This window comes from Onychomys torridus, chromosome 2 (genome assembly GCF_903995425.1).
Source record: "Onychomys torridus chromosome 2, mOncTor1.1, whole genome shotgun sequence".
In the NCBI taxonomy this organism is placed as follows: domain Eukaryota; kingdom Metazoa; phylum Chordata; class Mammalia; order Rodentia; family Cricetidae; genus Onychomys; species Onychomys torridus.
Genome location: NC_050444.1, coordinates 161,445,927 through 161,468,647, shown reverse-complemented (window position 1 = coordinate 161,468,647; position 22,721 = coordinate 161,445,927). Strand labels below are relative to the sequence as shown.

General features: G+C 50.5%; 1 protein-coding gene across 1 annotated transcript; it reads right to left on the bottom strand.

Annotated features, from left to right (window-relative positions):
- Positions 1-1,006: 1,006 nt before the first annotated feature.
- Gpr157 (G protein-coupled receptor 157) lies at positions 1,007-18,608 on the bottom strand. Its single transcript, XM_036179137.1, has 4 exons — positions 18,037-18,608; positions 5,105-5,318; positions 2,594-2,788; positions 1,007-2,138 (listed from the first exon to the last, which is right to left on the bottom strand). Exons 1-4 carry the CDS (start codon positions 18,417-18,419, stop codon positions 1,935-1,937), a joined length of 996 nt encoding a protein of 331 aa, XP_036035030.1. The 5' UTR covers positions 18,420-18,608; the 3' UTR covers positions 1,007-1,934.
- Between the last annotated feature and the right edge of the window lie 4,113 nt (positions 18,609-22,721).

Sequence of the window (22,721 nt, the reverse complement as noted above, 5' to 3'; positions counted from 1 at the left end):
CATTTTAGAAGCCAGGGGATTGTGCTTGGCAAAAGGCTGACAGTGCACAAATTGGTGTAATATCTTCACAGGACCTCAGCATGCCCTACGCTCTACATAGGCTGTTTCTGTAAACAGACAGCCCCCTGCCAAGGAGCTGTCTTTGACTCCCAAGAGGGGGCCCACCTCTTGTAGATTTTCCTAAAGAAATGCTTTCCAGGTAAATCAGAAAAGGAGCATATGGACACAGTCCTCTGAGTGACTATTCCTTTCCTGAGAGAGATGTCGTTTTGAGAGCAAAATGGGAATTGATGGCCCAGTGTGGCTTTGCTCTCACCCTGAGCCACTTTACTATGCTCTGTGATCCTCTCAGCTTTATGGGGTACTGACAGAATCCAAGGGCACTACCTACAGGTATAGTAGAACATTTCCTTGAACCGCCGCCAGGTGGCGGTCATACTTCCCATTCTGAGTGCTGTGTTGGTGAAGAATCAGTGAGTAGAAATGGACACACAGCTCACTATTGCTCTTCTCTGGTTGGGCATGATGGCCCGAGGCTGTAATCCTAGCTTCCTGGGAGGTTGAGGTAGGAAAATTGCAAGTTCAAGACCAGCCTGGCTGACAGGGGTTCAAGGCCAGTCTAGGCAACTCTGTCAAAACAAAAAATAAAAGGAAGGCTTGGGTAGAACCCAGAGGGAGAGCACTTGCCTAATGGACCAAGGCCCTGGTACAGAAAGCACAAAACATTTTTTTTAAAAATGTAATTATTGGGAGGCAGAGGCAAGTGGATCTCTGAGTTAGAGGCCAGCCTGGTAGACATAGCAAGTTCCAGGCCAGCCAGGGCTACATAATGAGATCCTGTCTCAAACAATAAAATAAATGTAATCATCTCAGAATCCTCTTTTCATATCCCACAATAACTACACACACACACACACACACACACACACACACACACACACACAAAAAAAAAAAAAAAAAAAAAAAAAAAATCTTTTAAAATATTTTTGATGCAGGGACCAAACTGGCAACTACCACTGAGCTACATCCCAGCCCAAGGCTGAATCTCAAAATACTTCCTTTCGGAAGGAATCAGTATTTGGACCATTCACCAACTCTCCAATCACCTTTCCTACAAAAAAACAAAACAAAACAAACAACATATAACTAAACAAAGCCAGACGCCCTCCCAACTCACCCCTACATGAATCACTGAGAACAGGGGTGAGTGAAATAGTGTTGTCCTTAGGGACTGCAGCTGAGCTACCTTCTGTCCTGGTACTGGAAGGGACCTGGATGTTATGTGATTGACTAATAGGCAGGACTATGGACTCCGATCTGTGCTGAAATTCAAATGCAATAAATATTGAGGGCCGATGACCCAAGCAGAGAACCCGGGAGACACCCATGAGTGTGTGCCTAGGTGGTTTGGAGCCATGAAGGAGTCTCCTGTGACCTCAGTGGACTGGGGACCTGGTGTAAGGGAGCTGGCCTCTGCTGTTCAGCTCTAACTACTCCAGGTTCTCCAGGGAATCTAAGTCCCCTGGCAAACCTGGACCCCATTCTGTGATGTCTGGGTAGACTCATCTCTGTAATCCATGACACGTTATCAGTCATGTCTGGAGAGGTCCATAGATCTGCGTCTCTCTGACAGTAAACAGTGCTGGTGGCCGCAGGACACTGAAAACCAGTGCCTGACAGAATCCTGCATTGCTGGCTTCCGGAATCCCACATCTTTGGGCTTCCACAAATAAACCCCACAGAGCTAGGACGCAGAACCAGGACGCGGGTGTCCACAGCCTGCCTAAGAAGAGGAGGTAGAAGAGGCTGCACTGATGGCCATTCCTTCACGGGGGTCCGAGATTCACCAGTTGAGGCTTCCAGTGCGTATGACCTTGTCTCCCGCAGCGTGAACCAGGAAGGCGGCCGTGGGAGCAACAAGGGAAGTCAACCACTCAAGTGCTGGGGACTTTTGGGATCAGTCCGGAGTCCTGAGATTCTGTCATCCCGCGGGGAGCAGGGGCTCCTGGGGGGCTCTGGGTGGAGGGCTGAGGATAACAGCGGCAGCAGCAGAGGGAGAGGAGCCTTGTGCGGACTGCGCGGGTGCAGAGGACGAACATGATGCAGTTGGCCCCTCCCTGGAAGGTGTTCCCGATGCCCTGGGGACGGGGAGAGACATAAGCTCAGGGTTGGGGGTATCTTAGAGACACAATCACGGGGAGTCGGTGGACTGCTATGAACCCCATGGCCTTACCTGTCCCTGCCCCTAAACTGTCATGGGATGAGCTCAGACAGGTGGCCTTAACGCAGAGTTCTAGTCAGGCCTGAACTGGCTACCTAGCCAGACCTGCATTTAGGCCTTCTGCAGGGAGAAGGATCTAGGATCAGTCAACTCTACCTGGGCTTCTCTAGGTTGCTGAGAACAGTCACACAAGATTTCTCCCCATCCCTCCTGCAAAGCCACGCTTGCTTGGGGACAGGGAAAAGACACTGAGCTATCCTGTTTCCCATAGGCCCATCCTGGCGAACACCCTGGGACCTGAGATCATGGGTGTGTAGGGAATGTGATCTGCCCATGCCACTGTGGGGCAGCAGGGCCCACGGACAGACATACATGCAGAACAACCAGCACTGGAGACTGCACTGCTGGGGAGCCACAGAGGGTCAGGACGAAGCGCACGGTGCTCCAGACCCGGAGGCAGATGAATATGAGGGGAATCAGGATCAGTTTCTTATCAGCCATGGCGGAGGAGCCCCGCTGCAGCTGGCGCCCCTCCCAGATGGGCCGGTACTCCGAGAGCGCCTGGTGCTGTGTGAAAGACAGAGAGCAAAGGGGGCGGGGTGTCTCTTACCACAAACACCCATGCACGTCCACACACCCACATGTCCACACCAGCCCAGAAGAGCAAGAGGGGATACTGTTGCCTTTTCCACTTGGACACTGAGGCTTGCAGTCTATCAGACCAGGAGCCAACCCCCAACCTCCAACTCCCACATCGGATCCCCCGCCTACTTCCTTCACATCTCCACAGGAGTGTTTCCGAGATGTCAAACCCTGCCTGGGATGAGTAAGTCATCTCAAGCCTTAGGCCCACTGCACATTTGTCTCAGCTCAATGACACTTCATCCTTCCTGTCACCATGTGGCATCATCTTTTTATCTTCTCTTCCCAGTCACACCTGATCTACAGGCAAGTCCTAAAGGCCCCACCTGCAGAACAGACCCGGAAACTGGATACTTGGACCCACCGCCACAGTATGATCATCTTGTCTATTGGTCTCCCTTCCGCCCCCCACCCCAGGCCAATCCCAGTGCAGGAGGCAAGTTCTCAGAGGGTCTGAGGCAGGTTTGGCAAGCCCTCTACTCAGAGCTCTTGGTGGTTCAGTAACTCTTCCTTACGCTGTCCCATTAGCTGAGCCCTGGCTCAGATCTGACCTCGACCCCGTTCTCTCCCTTGCTCTCTGCCAACCCCAGGTCTTAGCTGGTCCTTGTATCTGGAGAAGCACGCTCTGTTACTCACAGCTCCTCTCCAGGTCCTTACTCAGGGCCACGTTATGGATTAAGGTCACAAGCAGCCATTTTGCAAACAGAACTGAGCCCATTCCAGTCATAGACTGCTGTCTGTTTTCTCTGGTTCTTCCCGACCTCCACCCCTGACATCAGTCACCCTTGTTGCTCAGCTTACTGCTGCCATACCCGCCCCCTCCCTGCCCAATGCAAGATCCCCAGGGTGCTGGCTTGCCACAGAAGGAGTGGAGGGAAGGAAGGAGCCAGCCTTGGCTTTTGCTTTCCTGAGAAACATTTGTCATAGCAGGGAAGGATACTCAGTTTCAAATCACGAATCTGTAAAGCCAACTGAACTGGCCAATGAGAGGTGTCGGTTTGAGCCTGGTCATGTGTTTAGGACACTGAAGCTGGAGAGGGAATAACCATAGGCCTGGCATCTGAGTGTCAAGCTTCTGACAGCTCACCTAATTAAAGCACCAACCTCCTCCTCCCCTGAGGGTCTGTGACAGCAGCCGGGGAGCTGCATGCCTGCTCACACAGGTAGGGAGGGGCAGGGCAGAGTTCAAAGGAGGTGGTGCAGCTTGGGGAAGCTGGACCAGTTGGGCTGCTCCTCAGAACCAAGCTCACGTCTCCAATTTTCTTGGGCTCTCCCCGATCTGCAGGCAGGAATGACTATGTCCCACCTCGCTGCCCGATGCATTCCCTTTTTTTTTCTGAAAACTCTTGCCAAATTGCAAGAGTTAACTGTCACATGCAGGAGCCACTCTGGCAAGCAGGGGGCTCCTGCCCTGCTATAGAAAAGACAGAAGGCACACCCCACGGGGTGGAGCCTGGTAGAATTGGAGGGAGCTGCATTCAGTCTCCAGAAGCAGCCTCCATCTTCCCAGGTCGGTGGGAAGTTCGAAGAGCATCCAGAGAGGTTGGCCATTTGATAGAGCACTCATTCAGCACATGAAGCCCTGGGTCCGATCCCCAGCACTGCAGAAACTAGCCTGCTGCAGACCTTTAATCCTAGTACTTGAGAGGTGGAGGCAGGAAGATCGGAAGTTTACCGTTATCCTGGACTCCATAGTGAGTTCATGTGAACTACATGTGACCTGCATCTCAACAACAAAACAAAGCAAGACTCTGTCTCAAAATAAAAGTACATAAATAAACGAAAGGAAATGGGATTCTCGCTGGCTAGAGTCTGAACTCAGGGGAAAGCTGCGACTGCTTCAGCCACTGCTTGGTTGTCTTTGACCATAACTGCTTGGCTTCACCTCTCCGAAGACCAGCCTCTCTTTCTGGATAGCCCTAATGACTTATGACCTCCTGAAAAGCCTGACACTTGGGACACAATTCTGACCACCAAGGGGAGGTGAGTTATCTGTGGCCATCATCCTTGACTTTGAACTCTTTAGTCTAATACTGGAGATGGCCACACGGGGGCAGTGCAGGACCACAGTGGAGAATGTAGCTACCACCGAGTCCTCTCACCTATACCAGGACTACTTACCCAACAAGTCTATTCATGATCCCATATTCAGTCCAAGCACACAGTCCCTATGGCCTGGCACTAGTTTGGTCCTTCAGAGAACCAGCCTGTCCCTGAAGGGCCAGCACATCTGACACCTACCGCTCTGTTGATGTGTTTCCTGACCAGAAGGTAAAGCAGAGGCAGTAAGACATAAGCCAGCATCTCCCACAGCTTCCCGGTCAGTAGCATCCACAGGACACGGTCCTCAGCCTCCAGGTTGATCCAGCACCAGCCCACGGACACATCTGAAGCATCGTAGCCTATCTTCTTTAGAGAGACAGCAGCCACTGTGATGGCCAGTGGGACACCCCAGCTGAAGAATAACATTAAGAGAGAGGTGCCGAGGTTAGCCCATAACAGCCTGCAGTGTTGTCGTGGGCAAAAATGACTGGCTGGGGTCCTCTCTGCAGAGGGCAATGCTCCCCAAACCAGCATCACATAGTGTGTTCCTGTGAATCAAGGGAGGGCAGGCAGGGCATGGGGGAGCCTGCTCTAATGTAGAATTTCAGGCCTTTGTGGCTTGGTCGGGAAAGTGACTGCATGATTGAGGCCCTCGGTTCAAACTCTAGTGCCACAGAAATTGGGCATGATAGCATATGCCTGTAACCTCAGCACTTGGGAGGTGGAGGCAGATTGATCACTGTGTTCTAGGCCAACCTGGACTACACAGTGAGATGCTAGCCTGGGCTACAGAGTGAGACTCTCTCAAAACAATCTCAAAACAATCAAGATCACTGGCTGGGGGCTGGAGAGATGGCTCAGAGGTTAAGAGCACTGACTGCTCTTCCAGAGGTCCTGAGTTCAATTCCCAGCAACCCACACAGTGGCTCACAACCATCTGTAATGAGATCTGATGCCCTCCTCTGGTGAGTAGGCATACATGCAGACAGAACACCGTATACATAATAAATACATCAATCAATCAATCAATCACTGGCTGCTCTTCCAGAAGACCCAGGTTTGATTCTAAGCATCCACATGGTAACTCATAACCATCTGAGGCCCAGGGGATCTGCCTATCCATAGCCTATAATTTCCCATCCAGACCCAGAGAATCCACTCCCAACTCCTGTACCCCCAACCCCCCCCCCCAGTTTGCCAGGGAACTGACTGAGGTTGTGAGTATTTAGGCCAAAACACAAATGCTGGTGTTTGCAGATTGCTAACCTCAGTTTCAGGGGATTCAATGCCCTCTTCTGGCATATATGTGGTAAGCAGACATACATGCAAAACACTCATATTGAAACATAAAAAAATTAAAAAATAAAGGTTCAGTGCTCCTCAGAGAGGGGTGTGGCCAGACAGATCCAGTTCTTACAAGCCTGGCTTCTCTCCCTACACCTAGAGGGTGTGGGCACCAGTATGCAAACATGTCTAGGCTTCAACACTCACACCCTCAGTCAGTGCCCCGGCAACCTGGGAGAGCTTGGGAGTTGGGAGAATCCAGAGTCTAGAATCATAGGCTATGTGTAGGCAAATCCCCTTGGCCCTATGGCCTTTTCTCTCTCCCTCCCTCCCTCCTTCCCTCCCTTCCTTCCTTCCTTCCTTCCTTTCTTTTCCAAGACAGGTTTCTCTGTGTAGTTCTGGTGCCTGCCCTGGATCTCGCTCTGTAGACCAGGCTGGCCTTGAACTCACAGAAATCCACCTGCCTCTGCCTCCCGAGTGCTGGGATTAAAGGCATGCACCACCGCTGCCTGTCGAGGCCTCCTTTCTTATGTGGAGGGAGTGTAGGCTGACAAGGGTCAAAGTGACCCTCTAGAACATCTCATCAGGTGGCCTACCGCTGGGGACACTGTCCTGCTCCCCACTTGGAGAATGGACCCACCACAACACAACTGGAATTAGGCCCAAGTCCCCTTTCCAAGAATCCTTGTCCAGTCTCCTTCCAAAACAACTTATCAGAGGGACACCTCTTATGGAGGTGACACAGGATTGGGAGCTCTGACTTTGATGCAATGGGTTGGGTCCAAATTATCACTCTGTCGGCACTTGGGCGGGTTGCTTAGCTTCAGCACGCCAGCGTTCTCACAGGGTGGGGATGATGATGGCACCATCTGAGGAAAACCAGATGAGCATTCATGCAGCTCACACAAGCCCAGGCAGCCACACATGTGCCAGCTGCCGTGAAGACTGTGATTAGAGGCAGGCATGGCAGCACATGCCTGTAATCCCAGCACTTGGAAGGCAGACACTCTGGAGGCTAACCTGGGCTCCGAGGCGGGACCTCATCCTGCTGTAATGTTTTAATGTTCATCAGAAGAATGCAGGTGGATGTGTATAGTGTGTACACATGTATACACATACATGCATACATTCATCCATCATACATACCACTGACTGAAGGATGTGAAGCTGAAATTCCTTGGGGCGGGGTTCCCAAACTGAGAAATGATTCTGTCAAAGTTCCCTCTGGAGAGCCGAATGAATTTGGGGGGCTTCCTTGCAGGTCATAGGTGAGGGGTTACTTAAGGGGTGTGGGTGCTCCTCGAGCATCATAAAGCCTTTCCTTTAGGCGGCAGGGATGAGAACTTCCCCAGGGCCATCTAGACGGAAAGCCCCCCCATCTTCCTACATACTCTAGGCCCTCCCCAAGGACATGTGTAACTCAGAGGTACACACAACAGGTGGCAGGAAGCGGCTGGACACTCAGGTGAGGGTCTTGTGACCTCTCCACCTCCTCATGAGGGAAAAGTCAACAGGGACGGCTGGGATAAGTGGGCTCAGAGGACAGTCACAACAACGGCCTGTAAGTCATACTAAAATATACCAGGGGCTGCTGGGACGGCTTAATGGATAAAGGCACTTGCCACTAAGCCTGATGACCTCAGTTCCATCCCTGGGACCCACATGGTGGAAGGACAGACTGACTCTCACAAGCCGTCCTCTGACCTCCACATGTGTGCCATGGTGCATTCGTGCCCACCCCTCAAAAATAAATACGTGTAATTTTAAAAGATATGTGGTGGTATTGTGTTCCCCAAAATATTGTGCACCCTAATAAACTTATCTGGGGTCAGAGAACAGACAGCCACTAGATACAGAGGCCAGAAAATGGTGGCACTCACGCCTTTAATCCTAGCATTCCAGAGGCAGAGATCTGCCTGGATTTCAGTGAGTTCAAGGCCACACTGGAAATAGCCAAGCATGGTGACACACACCTTTAATCCCAGGAAGTGATGGCAGGAAGCAGAAAGGTGTATAAGGCGTGAAAACCAGGAACTAGAGCTGGTTAAGCTTTTAGGCTTTCAAGAAGCAGTTCAGCTAAGATCCATTTGGATGAGGACTCAGAGGCCTCCAGTCTGAGGAAACAGGGTCAGCTGAGGAACTGTGAGGTGAGGTAGCTGTGGCTTGTTCTGCTTCTCTGATCTTCCAGCATTCACCCCAATACCCAGCTCCACGTTTGTTTTAATTAATAAGAACTTTGAAGATTCCTGCTACAAAGCTACACAAGCACAAACATGTATTTATATTTCTATACCGAGTATAGATCAAGGCCATACAGCCAATGGACTCCCCAGGGTTGCTTTGGGAGAGCCCCGCTATGCCAGAGCAGCTATGCTCAGGAATTAAGAATGATACCATCACGCAAAGCAGCCTTATAACCTTCATTTTCTGTAACATCTAAGAGGAAAGTGAAAGCTAGGCCTATAACCCCAGTACTAGGGAGGCTGAAGCAGGGGGATTGCCAGGAGTCTGAAGCCAGCATGGGCTACATAGTGAGGCCTTATCTGAAGAAACAGACTGTAACTTCACCAGACCATGACTAAGGGACTTTGCTCCCCGAAGCTCTCATGTCCCCATGATGCTTGGATGCTCATCATTCTTTCTGATCGGTTCTCCTTGTCAGCCTCTCAGCTGAACACTCAGCTTCCCGTCTGCCCCGACAAAGCACCAGCTCTGCTTCAGTTCAGGCTAACAACACTTTCAAGCTTTATGTTTTACAGATCTATTTATTTCATGGATACGGGTGTTTTGCCTGCACATATGTATGTATATCACATGGAGGCCAGAAGAGGGTGTCATATCCTCCAGAATTGGAGATCCAGGCCCCTATGAGCTGCCATGTGGGTTCTAGGAAGCAAACCCAGGTCCTCTGCAAGAGCAGCAAGTGCTCTTAACCACTGAGCCATCTCTTCCGCCTGCCTCTGCTCCACAGTTTTCTGTATTATTAAAGTTATCACTATCGCTTAATTTTTTTGAGACAGGGTCTCATGTAGACCAAGCTGGATATGGCCTCGCCTCTCCAAACCTCTGATTCTGAAGCAGGAGACCTCACGAATTAGTGTCCAGAAGAAGGCTAGCACACCACACCCTGAGCAGATCTCTCACTTGTCCCCACAGTGCCTGGGCCTCTGGTTTGTGCTGGTCTAGAACCCAAGGTCTGGCTCTGTTGGAGCCCACTAGGTTTCCTAGTGGCTATACCCAGCAGGACTGCATAAGAGGATGATTGGACCATGGGCCTGGGTACCAGGTGACTGTACCTAGCAAGGGGGAGGTCTTTTGCTCCACCCCTTGGCATTGTTATAAATAGACCTTTGGAATAAAGTTCTGGGCCGGTGGATAAGGATCCAGCCCCCCCCCCCCAGTCTACCCTGTGTCTCTCTGTTTTCCCTCCCCTCTCTATTTCTAAGTCTCTTATCCCTCATTCCTCAAGAGTCCCTGGGGTAAATAAGTGTGGGGGCTGATCCCCCCCAGCTCTGCACCAGCTTCTTCCCTCCTCAGGCAGTTACAGACTGAAGCAGGTTCCATCCCAGATCTGTCTCCTGAAGCCTCAACTCTCAGAGCCTGAGACTGTGACTGTTTGGAGACAAGGTCCTTCAAGAGTTAACTAAACACACGCGAGGAGGCTGCCAGGTCCACATCCAACAGCATTGTATCTCAAAATCTAGGAACAGGTTTTGACACTGACAAGCACAAAGGGGCATCCTTGTAAGGATCCAGGAAGACAACACAGTCTATGAGCCAAGGAGAAATCTCCTGGCCTACACCTTGAACTTCCAGCTCCAGAGCCACGAGGGAAGAAATTCAAGCTGTCCAGGCTGTCAGTTGTTGCTGGTACACCATGCAGAACATAGGCATGAGGCATGGGAAGGGTCACTACCCCAGCCCTTGGGGAGCCAGGCTCCAGCATCAAAGGAATGAACTAGAAGGACTTGGGGAAGAGAAAACCAAAACAATTCCACTTGGCTTTCTCCAGTCAAGGCCCTCTGGGGACTCTGTCTTTCTAGTTTTAAATCCCCAGGGAAGTGAAACTGGAAACAGTTGCACAGGGAAGAGGGAAGCCGCCCTCATACTAGGAATCCCCTGGCATTCATATGATGGCCTCAGGCAGGTGGCTGTCCTCAGAATAGCAATGTGCTGGATGCCCGCTGGAACCAGGCCCCTTGGGGATCCCAGCTCTGCCCATCTGTTATAGAGTGGGGCGCTTTCCTGTAAGGACATCCCTCCTCCTCCTTCTCAGAGTCCAATGGAAAAGCTGCCCACTGCTTTCCAAAGAGCATCTGAACCCCCAGCCCGGGCCCAGCCTATCCCACTAAGGGCCCAGGTTGTAAGGGGCTCCAGGCATCATTTATGCCTTCAGCTACTCCCACAACCAGGTTCCTGAGTTTCCCAGTTCCTCCTGATCTGCGGAGGTTGGCAACTGTTGGGTAGGAAACAAAGTGTGTGGGGGTCTTTCTTCACTCCCTCTGAGTGCCAAATGGCAATTCCCGGTTTAAGGACCCGGTGGTTATGGAAAAACCTTAAAATGTTGATAGAACTGGGGGAAAATAGGAACCTGACAAGCAACAATGTTCCAGTTTATAAAAAGCTCTGGGGAGGAGCCCGAGGGAGGGCCGGCGGGACAGGGGAGGCTGCAGAGAGACAGCTTCCCAGGACAATGGCTTACTTATTGTTCCTCTCATGGGGCAGAGCTAGGACGTGGGAGAGGTTCAGGGGGTCAGTCTCTAGGAAGGCCACCATGAGGTCATTCTGTGGCTTCAGCTGTGGGAGGGGGCGGGATGTCCTGTGCAATGTACAAGCCACCTGATGACGCTGTAGATCTCAGAAGACACCCCTGGCCACCTGGGGCCTGGAGAAAGATAAACAGTTTGACTCTTCTCTTGGGAGGATCAAGGGTACCCACCCTCGGGTGCTGTCCCTGGGGCCCTTGCCCTGGGTTTCCGACAGCTAAGATTTTACCATATAATCTCGGAAAAAAACATTCAGTAAAACAAACACAAGCCAGCTCTGATTTGGGGGTCATTGATGCCCTGGTGTGCTGTTCAAGAGGCCGCTCCTGTAGACTGTAGAGGGAATCAGAAGCCTTACTTTCTTCCTGTTAAGTATCTTCCCTAAGCAGCTAAAGTCCTAGCATGCAGCAGCCCCAAGTTAGGGTGGGGTGATAGGATCAGCTTCCTGAGGTAGTCTTTCTGGTACTTTCACATAAGGGCTAAACTCAGAGACTGCCCACTCTAAAGTCCATGAAGGAATTCCTTTGTCCTGTGGATTGCTGGTGGATCCCTATGCCAGTCTCTGCCTCCTCGCTCTGTCTGCCCCCAGCCCCGCTGTGGTACTAAAGGATGTTTCACCTGCAATCTGCCTCCCTCAATATCTCTCTACCAGGCCTGGAAAGAATCTTGGTCGTTTAAATACTTAAGGATGATCAGGGCATGGTGGCACATGACTTAATCCCAGCACTCTGTACACAAAGGCAAGAGGCAGGCAGGTCTCTATGAGTTCCAGGCTAGCTTGATCTACATAGTGAGTTCTAGGCCAGCCAGGACAACATAGTGAGAGCTGTCTCTCAAACAACATACAAACAAACAAAAAACAAAAAAACAAAAAACTAACCAACCAACCAACCAACCAACCAACCAACCAACCAAACACACAGAAAACAAGCCACAAGAAAGAAAACATGAATCAAACCCCCTTTAGTGGAGCCTACCCCTCCCTATGAGCACTTACTTACCAGCTGTAAGACCCCTCAGTCTACATCCCCTACAACAGCAACTGAACAAGAGGTGGGCATGGCGCCTGGGAGGCAGAGAGAGGAAGCCTGATCTTAATTCAGAGCCAGTCTACTGGGCCACATAATGAGTTCTAGGCCAGCCTGGGCTACAGTGTGAGACCTTGTCTAAAATAAATGCCAAGGTGGGCATGGGGGTTTGAGCCTGTAATCCTTGCACTTGGAAAGTGGAGGCAGAAAGGTCAAGAGTTTGAGAGAATTCTGGGCTACATAGTGAGTCTGAGACCAGGCTGAGCTGAGACTCTGCCCCCAAAAACACAAACAAATTCATTCTTCTCCCCCACCTCCCTCTCCAGCTTGAGTCTTGGAGAGGACACTGGGACATGGCAGGAAGAACCCCAAATCCAGCTCTGCCCTGGAATTCATGGCAAGCCCCTGCTTCAGCCTCCAGGTGCTGGGATCTCAGTCGCGCACTACTATGCTTGGTTAGACCCTCCCTTTGTTCCCCGTTTACTATGGTGGGACTTCCCACTCCCTACAGCAGACTCTATGGTCAGCTGGGACGTACGACTTCCTCCACAAACCCGAGGGAGCCCCAGAGGTGGATGTGAGAGAGAAGCAATACAGCTATGGTTGCATTTGCTCTCACCCAGAAGGAGAGCCAGAAGTCCAGACTGCTGGAGGCCAGCTCAGTCAGAACCTTACCTCTGACCCCTAGAGACAACATCCCACCTCCCACCCCTGTTCACAGGGCTCTAGAACTGATCTGGCAGAACAGTAGAGGTGCTAGCCGGCCCCTGCTGACTCTGGAGCCCTAGCCCAAGGGGAGGGTGGAGACAGGGTTATCTTAGTTGCCATAAAGGAAGATGGGAAAGGACCCATTCAGGCAATTCTAGCCCTGGCGGGCACTGGAAACAAATGACCAGAGAGACACATTCACACAGATGTACAACAGGAATTACCAAAGCAAAAGCAGGGCTGGAGAGATGGCCCAGTGGTAAAGAGCACTGGCTGCTCTTCCAGAGGACCCGGGTTCAATTCTCAGCACCCACACTGTGGCTCCCAGCCATCTGTAACTCCAGTCCCAGGAGAACATCCCCTTCTGGCCTCCTTGGGCACTGCACACATGTGGTACAAACAGGCAAGCAAAACACCCAAACAGAGGGAGAGAGAGAGAGAGACAGAGAGAGAGACAGAGAGAGAGACAGAGAGAGAGACAGAGAGAGAGACAGAGACAGACAGAGAGACAGACAGAGAAAGAAAACTACACCATGCCTGGCAGATGTGACCTTAGCCATGTCAATACCAAAGCACTTCTGAAACCCATTGGAGTGCAAAACTTGAAACTCTGTGAAGAAGCACCAGACACACAAAAACTGTGGGACGTCCTACACATCATCACGCTGTACTCTTTCCAATGCCAATGTTATGAACCAGGTGTAGTGTCCCATGTCTATAACCTCAGCACTCAGGAGGCTGAGGCAAAGGGCTGAGTCTGAAGCTAGCTTGAGCTACATGTTGAATTTCAGGCCAGCCTAGCCTACACACTAAGGCCCTGCCTGAAGAAAATATAAATAGGAGCTGAGGTATGGCTCAGTTGGCAGCGCTTGCCTGGGTCTGATCCTGATCCTCAGCACTGCATAGACCGGGTATAGCGGCATGCATACATACATATAATCACACCACAAGGGAAGTGGAAACAGGAGGATCAGACTCAAAATCAAAACGAAAAATAAATCACTAGTCAATGCTGGGCTAGCAAGATGGTTCAGGGGGAAGATGCCCAAGCCTGGAGATTCAACACTTTGACTCCACATAAAGGTGGAAGAAGAGAGCTCAGCCCACAAAGTTGTCTTCTGACCTCCACACCCAGGTGTCATAGCGCATGTACCCTCTAAACACTAAAAATAAGTAAAAATAAGTAAAGACTGACAGGGAAATGGAAGATTTTCAAGGGATAAAAAGACGTGAACAATAGATCAATGAATAATTCAGAATTTCCCCCAGAGACACTGTTAGATCACAGACAAAAGTTCAAGGAAGTCTACCAATCAGGGGACAGTGTTGTCCTGAGAGTTATGTGTTGGTCTGTGTAAATGCAGGAAAGCCACTAGATAAGCAAACATACATGAGGCAGCTGTAGTTAGAGTTTTCCTGCCTGCCCACAGTCAGAACAAATCTCTCTCACCTGCCAGTTCCACAGCCGCTCAGGCCCAACCAAGAAAGCACACAGAGACTTATATTACTTACAAACTGTATGGCCGTGGCAGGCTTCTTGTTATCTACTTCTTTTATCTTAAATTAACCCATTTCTATTAATCTATACTTTGCCACGTGGCTCGTGGCTTACCAGTACCTTACATCTTGTCATGGTGGCTGTTGGCGGTCTCTCCCTGCCTCAGCCTTCCTGTTCCTAGCCTTCTCCTCTTCCTTGTCCCGCCTACCCTATTCCTCCTGCCTGGCTACTGGCCAATCAGCACTTTATTTATTTTAACCAATCAGGCCAGCCACTGCCATGACTAGGAAGATGTAAGGTAATGGTAAGCCACGAGCCACGTGGCAAAGTATAGATTAATAGAAATGGGTTAATTTAAGATATAAGAAGTAGATAACAAGAAGCCTGCCATGGCCATACAGTTTCTAAACAATGTAAGTCTCTGTGTGCTTACTGGTTAGGTCTGAGCGTCTATGGGCCTGGCGGGAGAGAGAGATTTGTCCTAACTGTGGGCCAGGCAGGAAAACTCTAGCTACAGGCAGCATCATGTCTATTCAAGAAAAATAAGATGCTAACATTTGGGAAATCTGCAAAGTACAAATAAGTTTTGTTAAAGTTATTGTTATTCCAGCCAGGTAGACTCATAAAGGGCACAGACTCTGGGTCAGAATTAGCGTCTACCCCTGACTTGTCTCCTATGAGTGACGGATGGCTGGCTGTTCCTTGACTGAAGAAAGGTCACTGGGGTCACATGGTTGCTTTCCCGGGAACTTGTGTGTGCAGAGGAGTCTCTGGCATTCTGTGTTTCATGCCTGCAGTTGGTTTTAGAGATGGGATTTCTCGGGTCTGGGGAAATAGCACTGGCCTCCATCTCCAGCACTTCCAGAAAACAAGCAAAAAAGATTTCCTTTCCGTCTCACATTCTATTATGCCATTAAAAACATGATTTTGAGCACTAGCCACCAGCATTTAACAGTTCTGTCGCACTTTGGAGAGGAAGGAGAGGAAGCCCCTTGACTTGCACTTCCTCTATTGTTGGACACCGAAATTAGTTCTAATTCTCACTATGGCAGCAGCGCCTCAGGAAGTCCTGAGTCCACACAGCTTTGTGTGAGCTTTGCTTTTCTTCTTAGACTCGCTCCGGTCAACAGGATTACTGGATCGGAAGGTATGAACCAAGAGCTTCCTCCAAGGATTACTCCAGTTTCCAGAACCACTAGAGCGGGACAGTTCAGCTTTGCTAATTTTTTCATGTTAGTATTCTCATGATTTTTCTTCTTCTTTCTTTTTTTTGGGGGGGGGGGGTTCGAGACAGGTTTCTCTGTGTAGCTTTGCTCCTTTCCTGGAACTCACTTGGTAGCCCAGGCTGGCCTCGAACTCACAGAGATCCACCTGCCTCTGCCTCCTAAGTGCTGGAATTAAAGGCGTGCACCGCCGACGCCACCACCACCCGGCTTTTCTTCTAATTTAATGAGAAAATGCCACTCCATTATTCGATCAATTCCCAGTAACTTTTTGGGGGGTGGAGGGACAGGGTCCCATGCAGTCCAGGCTGGCAGGCTGACCTAAAGTTTAAATAGAGCTGAAGCAGATTTTGAACTCCTGATTCTCCTGCCTCCACCTCCCCTGGGATTACAGGAGTGCCATCAACCCCAACTGTTCTTCAGAATTCTTTACAGGATAGCCACCATTTATGCTGCTAACATTTTAAAATTCTTTCCAAGGCTGTACGGGTTGAAGAGAGCCTTGATTTTAAAGTCAGTCGAAAAGTAGATCCTTGATGGGTACATAGCACGCACCTTTAATCTCATTACCCACGGGAAGAGGAGGTTCCAGGCCTGCCAGGGCTACATAGGGAGGCCTTGTCCAATAACTAAGTGGGAAAACACATAGTAGGCAGTCAGTAGTCTGTGTCCAGGGGGAGATTTCTCACATGAACAGATCATCGGCAGGAGTAACCTAATACTCCAAGGCTATAGAGTGGAGAGGCCTTAGCAACCAGCGTGGGAGGATCTGGGTCATAAATGAACCAGTTGGGCAGGTTCTAGCAAGTCTCTTGAACACAGCCTTCCCTAGAAAGACTTCCCCGAGCATCACAGAATCTTCTTAGAGTGTCCCTGATGAGAACTGAGCAGTGCACTCCCAACTCAGGTTGACCAGGAGAATCATCTTTTTTTTTTTTTTTTCCCCCGAGACAGGGTTTCTCTGTGTAGTTTTGCGCCTTTCCTGGATCTCACTCTGTAGACCAGGCTGGCCTTGAACTCACAGAGATCCGCCTGGCTCTGCTTCCCGAGTGCTGGGATTAAAGGCATGCGCCACCACTGCCCAGCTGAGAATCATCTTCTAGAGGGACTACACAGAAGGGTCTGTTCCTTTGCTTAAAAATATACTGCATTCTTCAGTTTTTGAAGGAGTGCAGCCAAGAGGAGAAGTTCTTGCAAAGGAAGGTCCAGCCTCGGGCCCTTTCCAAGCCAATGACCACCTGTGTTCAGACTCCAATTGTACCATGGAAGACTGTCTCTGACATAGCTGGTGTCTGGTGCGTTGGAGGAGAGCAGCTGCAGCCTCCTTTTCAGCAGGTCCCTGTGCTGTGAATGGCGTGCTACAAAGATTTTGTCTGACCAGCTGAGAAGTGGGATAGCTGGTCTCCTTCCAAGAGCTATACTAGCAGGAGGTCAAGTGACTCTTCCCAGCTTGTCTCAGCGTGTGACAACCAGGTGATCTGTCTCTACCAAAGTGCTGACTACCACCCTCTCAGCCCTTGGAAAGCACTCAAGTTTTCAGAAAGGACCTATAATTAGGGCAGACTCTGGGGCCTTGAGCTGAGGCGAGAGACAGGGAAACAGCCTTAGGACTCCTTCCGTGGGCTCAGCACAGGACACTGAGAATTCTGAACTCTGAAATGACACAGGTGAGGCTGGCCACTGACAATCGGGGCAGGCCAAGGCCTTGGTTTCCACACTCAGAGGCTCCAGGTGGCTGACAGTCCTGATCCTAACCAGCCCTTTGCCACTGACCTCAGTTTTGAAGATCTTGAATGCTAGGCAGTCAAGACCTCCCAGAAGGGGCTGGAGAGATGGCTTGGTGGGTAAGAGCACTTGTTGCTCTTATGGAGGACCTGGGTTCAATTCCCAGCACCCACAAGATAGTTCATAACCACCTGTAACTCCAGTTGGGTGGGGGAGGTCTGATGCCCTCTTCTGACCTTCCAGGGCATCAAGTACACATACATACAGGTGATGCACATACATATCTGCAGTCAATACTCACACATAAAATAAAATTAATAAATCTTAAAAAAAACTTAGAAGAAAAATTCTGGTGACTGGGACCTGAAGTCTATAAATGGCATGAAAAACTTAAAAAGCATACCTTTGTGCATTTTATAGTTGAGACACTGAGGTCTGGGAGTGACTGGATGCACCACACCCACTGTGGTATAGAATTGGAAGTTGTGGGTTCTTTGACCAGGACAGACACCTAACTCACCTCCCAGCCTGCAGATTGGAGCAGAGACTGCCAGGTCATGGTGAAGTAGGAGGCAAAAGGCACAGTGTTGTCATCCCCAGCTCCTTTCTAAATGGCAGAGCTCACCGGGCAAGCTCTGCCCCCACCCCCACCTTGCCTGAAGGTTCCAGCTGGGGCAGACAGCCTCTTCAGAGATGCTCAGATAGGGTGACTCCAATCTCTTGGGCAAGCCAGGCATCCTTCCATGGTTCCGGAATGCCTAGGGGCATGACTACCAGTAGGACACGCCACCTTGCCACCTAGATGGAGGACGCACGAGTGCCACAGTGCAGCAGGCAAGGTCAGGGATCAGTAAGCCTGGGTCTGGGGCCTGGAGGCAAGGCAGCATTTCCTACTCACCTGATGAGGTGAAAGGCCCAGAGAAGGTGGTCCGTGCTGGGCCCGCGCGCAGCTCGGACGATGCTGAGGTACAGGTAGAAGGCGATGGCCACGGTCCAGAAGAAGGAGCTGGTGTTGGCGAAAGTAGAGAGCGCGCCCTGAAGCACGCAGTCCCACGAAGAGCCCGCAAAGTCCTGCAGCACCCCGTAGAAGTACGAGGCAGCCGAGAGCAGGTCCGTTAGCGACAGGAAGAGTAGCAGGCGCCGCGCCCGGCTACGCAGGTCAGGCCACAGGGCGTGCGTGGCCACCAGGAGGCCCGAGCCCAGCGCTGACAGCACGCACGACAACAGCACCACGGCGCGCTCCCACGGCAGCAGCTCGGTGGGAGGCGCGGGTGAGGGCATGGCCGGCTGGGGACCGAGGGCAGACGGCCAGGGTGCACAGGTCCAAGGGTGCTGAGAGGTCGAGGCCAAGCCGAGACCGCAGTCGCCTCTGTTTGGGCATCTAGGCGCCCAAGACTCGCGTCCCCAAGGGTCCCGCCTGCGTCCCAACCCCGCCCAGTCTATCGACTATGCAACCACTAGTCTCATCCCAACGCCCTCCACGCCCTGCCCAGAGCTCTCTAATCCCCGCCCCTGAGTTCTTCCCGTTTCATCCTGATCCCCACGCCCCTCCCTGAGCTCCCTAATCCCTGCTCCTGAGCTCTCTACGCCCCGCCCCTGCGCCCTCCAGGCCCCTCCCCTGAGCTCCCTAGTCCCCGCCCCTGCGCTCTGCAAACTCGGGATCTCTGTGTCTGCCTCCAACGCTCTCAGCGCTGTCCACACGCCGCCCCGGTAGCCTCAGCACCCAGTCCTGGCGCCCGCCCCTGCGTTCTCCTTGCCCCAAATCCGTCCCTATACCTTGCTGCTAAATTCTCCACCTCTCACATCCCAAGCTCTCGAGCCCAGCTCCCACGTCCTGCCCCTGCCCCGCCCCCCCCCCCCCCCCCCCCCCCCCGATCCCTCCACGCCCCGCCTCTGTAAAGCTGAGCGCTCTCCTCCCGCAGCCTCTGAGCTCTCCACGTCCCGCCCCGTGGCTCCAGGGCACCGCCCAGCTCCTTCCAAGACCCCCACTCGTGCACTGCTCCACCCCTGATACTCATTCAGCACCACGCTCACGAGCTTCCCCACGCCTCTATGCCCCTACACCTCTCTCCTCCCCAGTAGCTCCCGGTCCTGGTCCCAGTCATTTCCTTAAGCGTCCCAGAGCTACTCTAGGAGCCAGCAAATGGCTAGGACATCCAGTCCTGGGCGGGAGGAGAGAATGACATTTTTAGGGCTAATGTTACTTTCCTCCAGGTCAGCCTGTTTACGAGTGTGTTGGGGCGAGGAGGGCGGTTGTTGCAGACATTCTTTCCGATGGAGGCAAAAACAGGACCAGAGCATGACCCACATTCCTGAAGCCTGGGTATGTCAAATGTTCACAAGGTCTGTGGCGCTGATCTGGGGAAGTTTCTAACTTTTGTTACAATGATTGTACTGATTTTGTGGAGCTGGGAATGGAACTCAGGGCCTCACACATCCCAATGAAGTGTTCATCTACTGAGCTATATACTTTTCGTTCCTAGTTATTCTAGATAGCTTATTGGGTGCAATTTTAAAAATATATTTTATTATTTTACGTGCACGGATATTATGTCTGCATGGATGTCTGTGCACCACGTGTGTGAAGTGCCTACAGTGGCCAGAAGAAGGCGTCATACCCCCTGTGGGCACTGGACTTGAACCCCGTACTCTGTAAGAGCAGCAAGTGACCGTCTCTCTAGAGGTGCGAATTTGAAGGAATGAAACATTAGTGCCGTGAGACAGCTTTGAGGAATGACCCCGGCCAAACGACCCACTGTCTGAGTTTGATTCTCAGGGTGCACTTGGAAAGAGAGATTGACTCCTGTAAGTTGTCACTGTACCTCCACACCGTGCATAGCACACTTCACCCCCACCCCACTGAACATGAACAATAAAAAATGTAATTTAAAAAATGTAAAGTGAAAAAGAAAAACTAAAGGAAATATTAATCCCCAGTTTACAGAGTCTGTTTCTTGTTGAATCATTTTGTATTTTTCAGGGATGGAGATACTTTTACAGAAGACCTGGTTTGCATTACCAGCTCTCATATTAGGTGGCTCACAACCACTTACAACTCCAGTTATGAGTGTATCCCATGCCCCTGGTCTCTGAGGGTACTGTTCTCACATGCACATAAGCCAGTATGGGCATACACACATAATTAATAGTAATAAAAATAATTTTTAAAAATGTTTGTATTTTTTAATTAATTTATTTATTATGTATACAGTGTTCTGCCTGCAGGTCAGAAGGGGGTGTCAGATCTCATTACAGATGGTTCTGAGGTTGCTGGGTATTGAACTCAGGACCTCTAGGAAGAGCAGCCAGTACTCCTAACTGCTGAGCCATCTCTCCAGCCCCTAAATGTTTGTATTTTTAATTGTCATAACATTGACCCTCTTAGCCCTATAAGTCACTGGGTTTAGTACATTTGCAAGTTTTTGCAACCATAGTAATTATCTGATTCTACAGCATTTGCTCACCCTCAAGTCCTTGGGCTGGAAAGATTGATCATCAATTAAGAGCACTTGCTGCTCCTGCAGAGGGCTTGAGTTCAGGATCCAGCACACACATGGGCTCATGGCAACTTGTAGCTCCAGTTCTGGGGCATTGGTAGCCCTTTTCTGGGCTCCTCCAGCCCTGCACATGCAGGGTGCACATGCAGGCATGCTCTCATACTCACATAGACTACACATAAACAAACCCTGTTCTTTTCTAAGGAGAGACAGAAATGGAGTGGATCTGGATGGGAGGGGAGGTGGAGAAGAACTGTAAGTAGAGAGAGAGGAAACTGTAATCAGGATATGTTGTATGAGGAAATCTATTTTCAATAAAAAGAACTTTATAGTCAATTTTAAAGCCAAGAAATGATCCTCTAATAATATTCAAAAGTGCTAAATGGCCAGTTTAAACTTCTTGTGAAATTATGCAACCATTAATTTTATAATATGTCTAAGTATTTGTCTACTCTGGATATTTCCTATGAATGGGATTACATAGTGCATGGTCTTTAGTGGCTGCCCTCCTTCACTTGGTGTTTTCAAGATTCCTTCGCTGGAATGTGTCTGGATTCCTCTCCTTCCTAGGGGTAATCATATTCTATGGTGGGTCCACTCATCAGCTGACAGAAACAACTTTGGCTGTGATGGCTTCTGTGAAAACTCAGGTAGTGATGCTGTATGGACACGTTTCTAGTTCTCTTGGGCACGTGCCTGGGATTGCTGGGTCCTAAGGTAAAGAGCTATGTTTGCCTTTGTGAGGAAAGTGTGGCCTTTGTCCAAAATGTCTGTATGCTCTTCCTTACTAGTACATGAAGGACAGTTTTGATTTCTCCCAACATATTTGTTTTGGACAGGATCTTATGTAGTTCTGGCTGGCCTTGAAGACAATCTGACCTTGAGTTTCTTGTTCTCCAGGGTGCTGAGATTACAGATTTGCATCATAAAGCCCTTTCTTTAAAAAAAAATCATTTATTTAGCTAGTATGCTGGCTGATTTTATGTCAATTTGACACAGGATAGTCATCTGAGAGAAGGAACCCCCAATTGAGAAAATGCCTCTATAAGATCCAGTTGTAAGGCATTTTCTTCATCAGTGATTGATGGGGGAGGGCCCAGGCTATGGAGGGTGGTGCAGCCCCTGGGCTGCTGGTCCTGGGTTCTATAAGAAAGCAGGCTGAGGGGCTGGAGAGATGGCTCAGAGGTTAAGAGCACCAACTGTTCTTCCAGAGGTCCTGAGTTCAATTCCCAGCAACCACATGGTGGCTCACAACCATCTGTAATGAGATCTGGTGCCCTCTTCTGGCCTGCAGGAACACTGTAAACTTAATAAATAAATAAATAAATCTCAAAGAGGGAGGGAGAGGGAGAGAGGGAGAGCAAGCAAGCAGGCTGAGTAAGCCATGGGAGGTAAGCCAGTAAGCGGCATCCCTCCATGGCCTTTGCATCAGCTCTTCCTGCCTCCAGGTTCCTGCCCCCAGGTTCCTGCCTCCAGGTTCCTGCCTCCAGGTTCCTGCCCTGTGTGATTTCCTGCCCTGACTTTCCTCAGTGATGGAAGTATAAACTGAAATAAACCCCTTCCTCCCCAAGTTGCTTTGGTCATGGTGTCTCATCACATTAATAGTAATCCTGACTAGGACAGAAATTGGTACCAGCATAGTAGGCTACTGCTGTGACAGACCTGGTCATGTTTTTGGGGGGGAGGATTGTGGGGACTTTGAAACTTTGGGCTAGGAAAGTCATTTGACTATTGAGAGCTTAGTGAGCTGTCCTGTTAGGAGCTTGGGAGATGAGAATGTTGAGAACAGTGCAGACAGTGGAGGCCTGGCCTGTGAAGTTTCAGAGGGAAGCAAAGACTCTACCAGGCCATCTGTGTGAAGAATCTGTGGTTCTGGTTAGCTGGAGCTGGAGAATCAGCCGTGGTTAACAAGAGACCAGAACCACTAAAGTAAAACATTTTCTTATTTATTAAAGGCAAATATAGGGGCTGGGTGGTGGCGGCGGTGGTGCACGCCTTTAATCCCAGCACTCAGGAGGCAGAGGCAGGTGGATCTCTGTGAGTTTGAGGCCAGCCTGGTCTACAGAGTGAGATCCAGGAAAAGTGC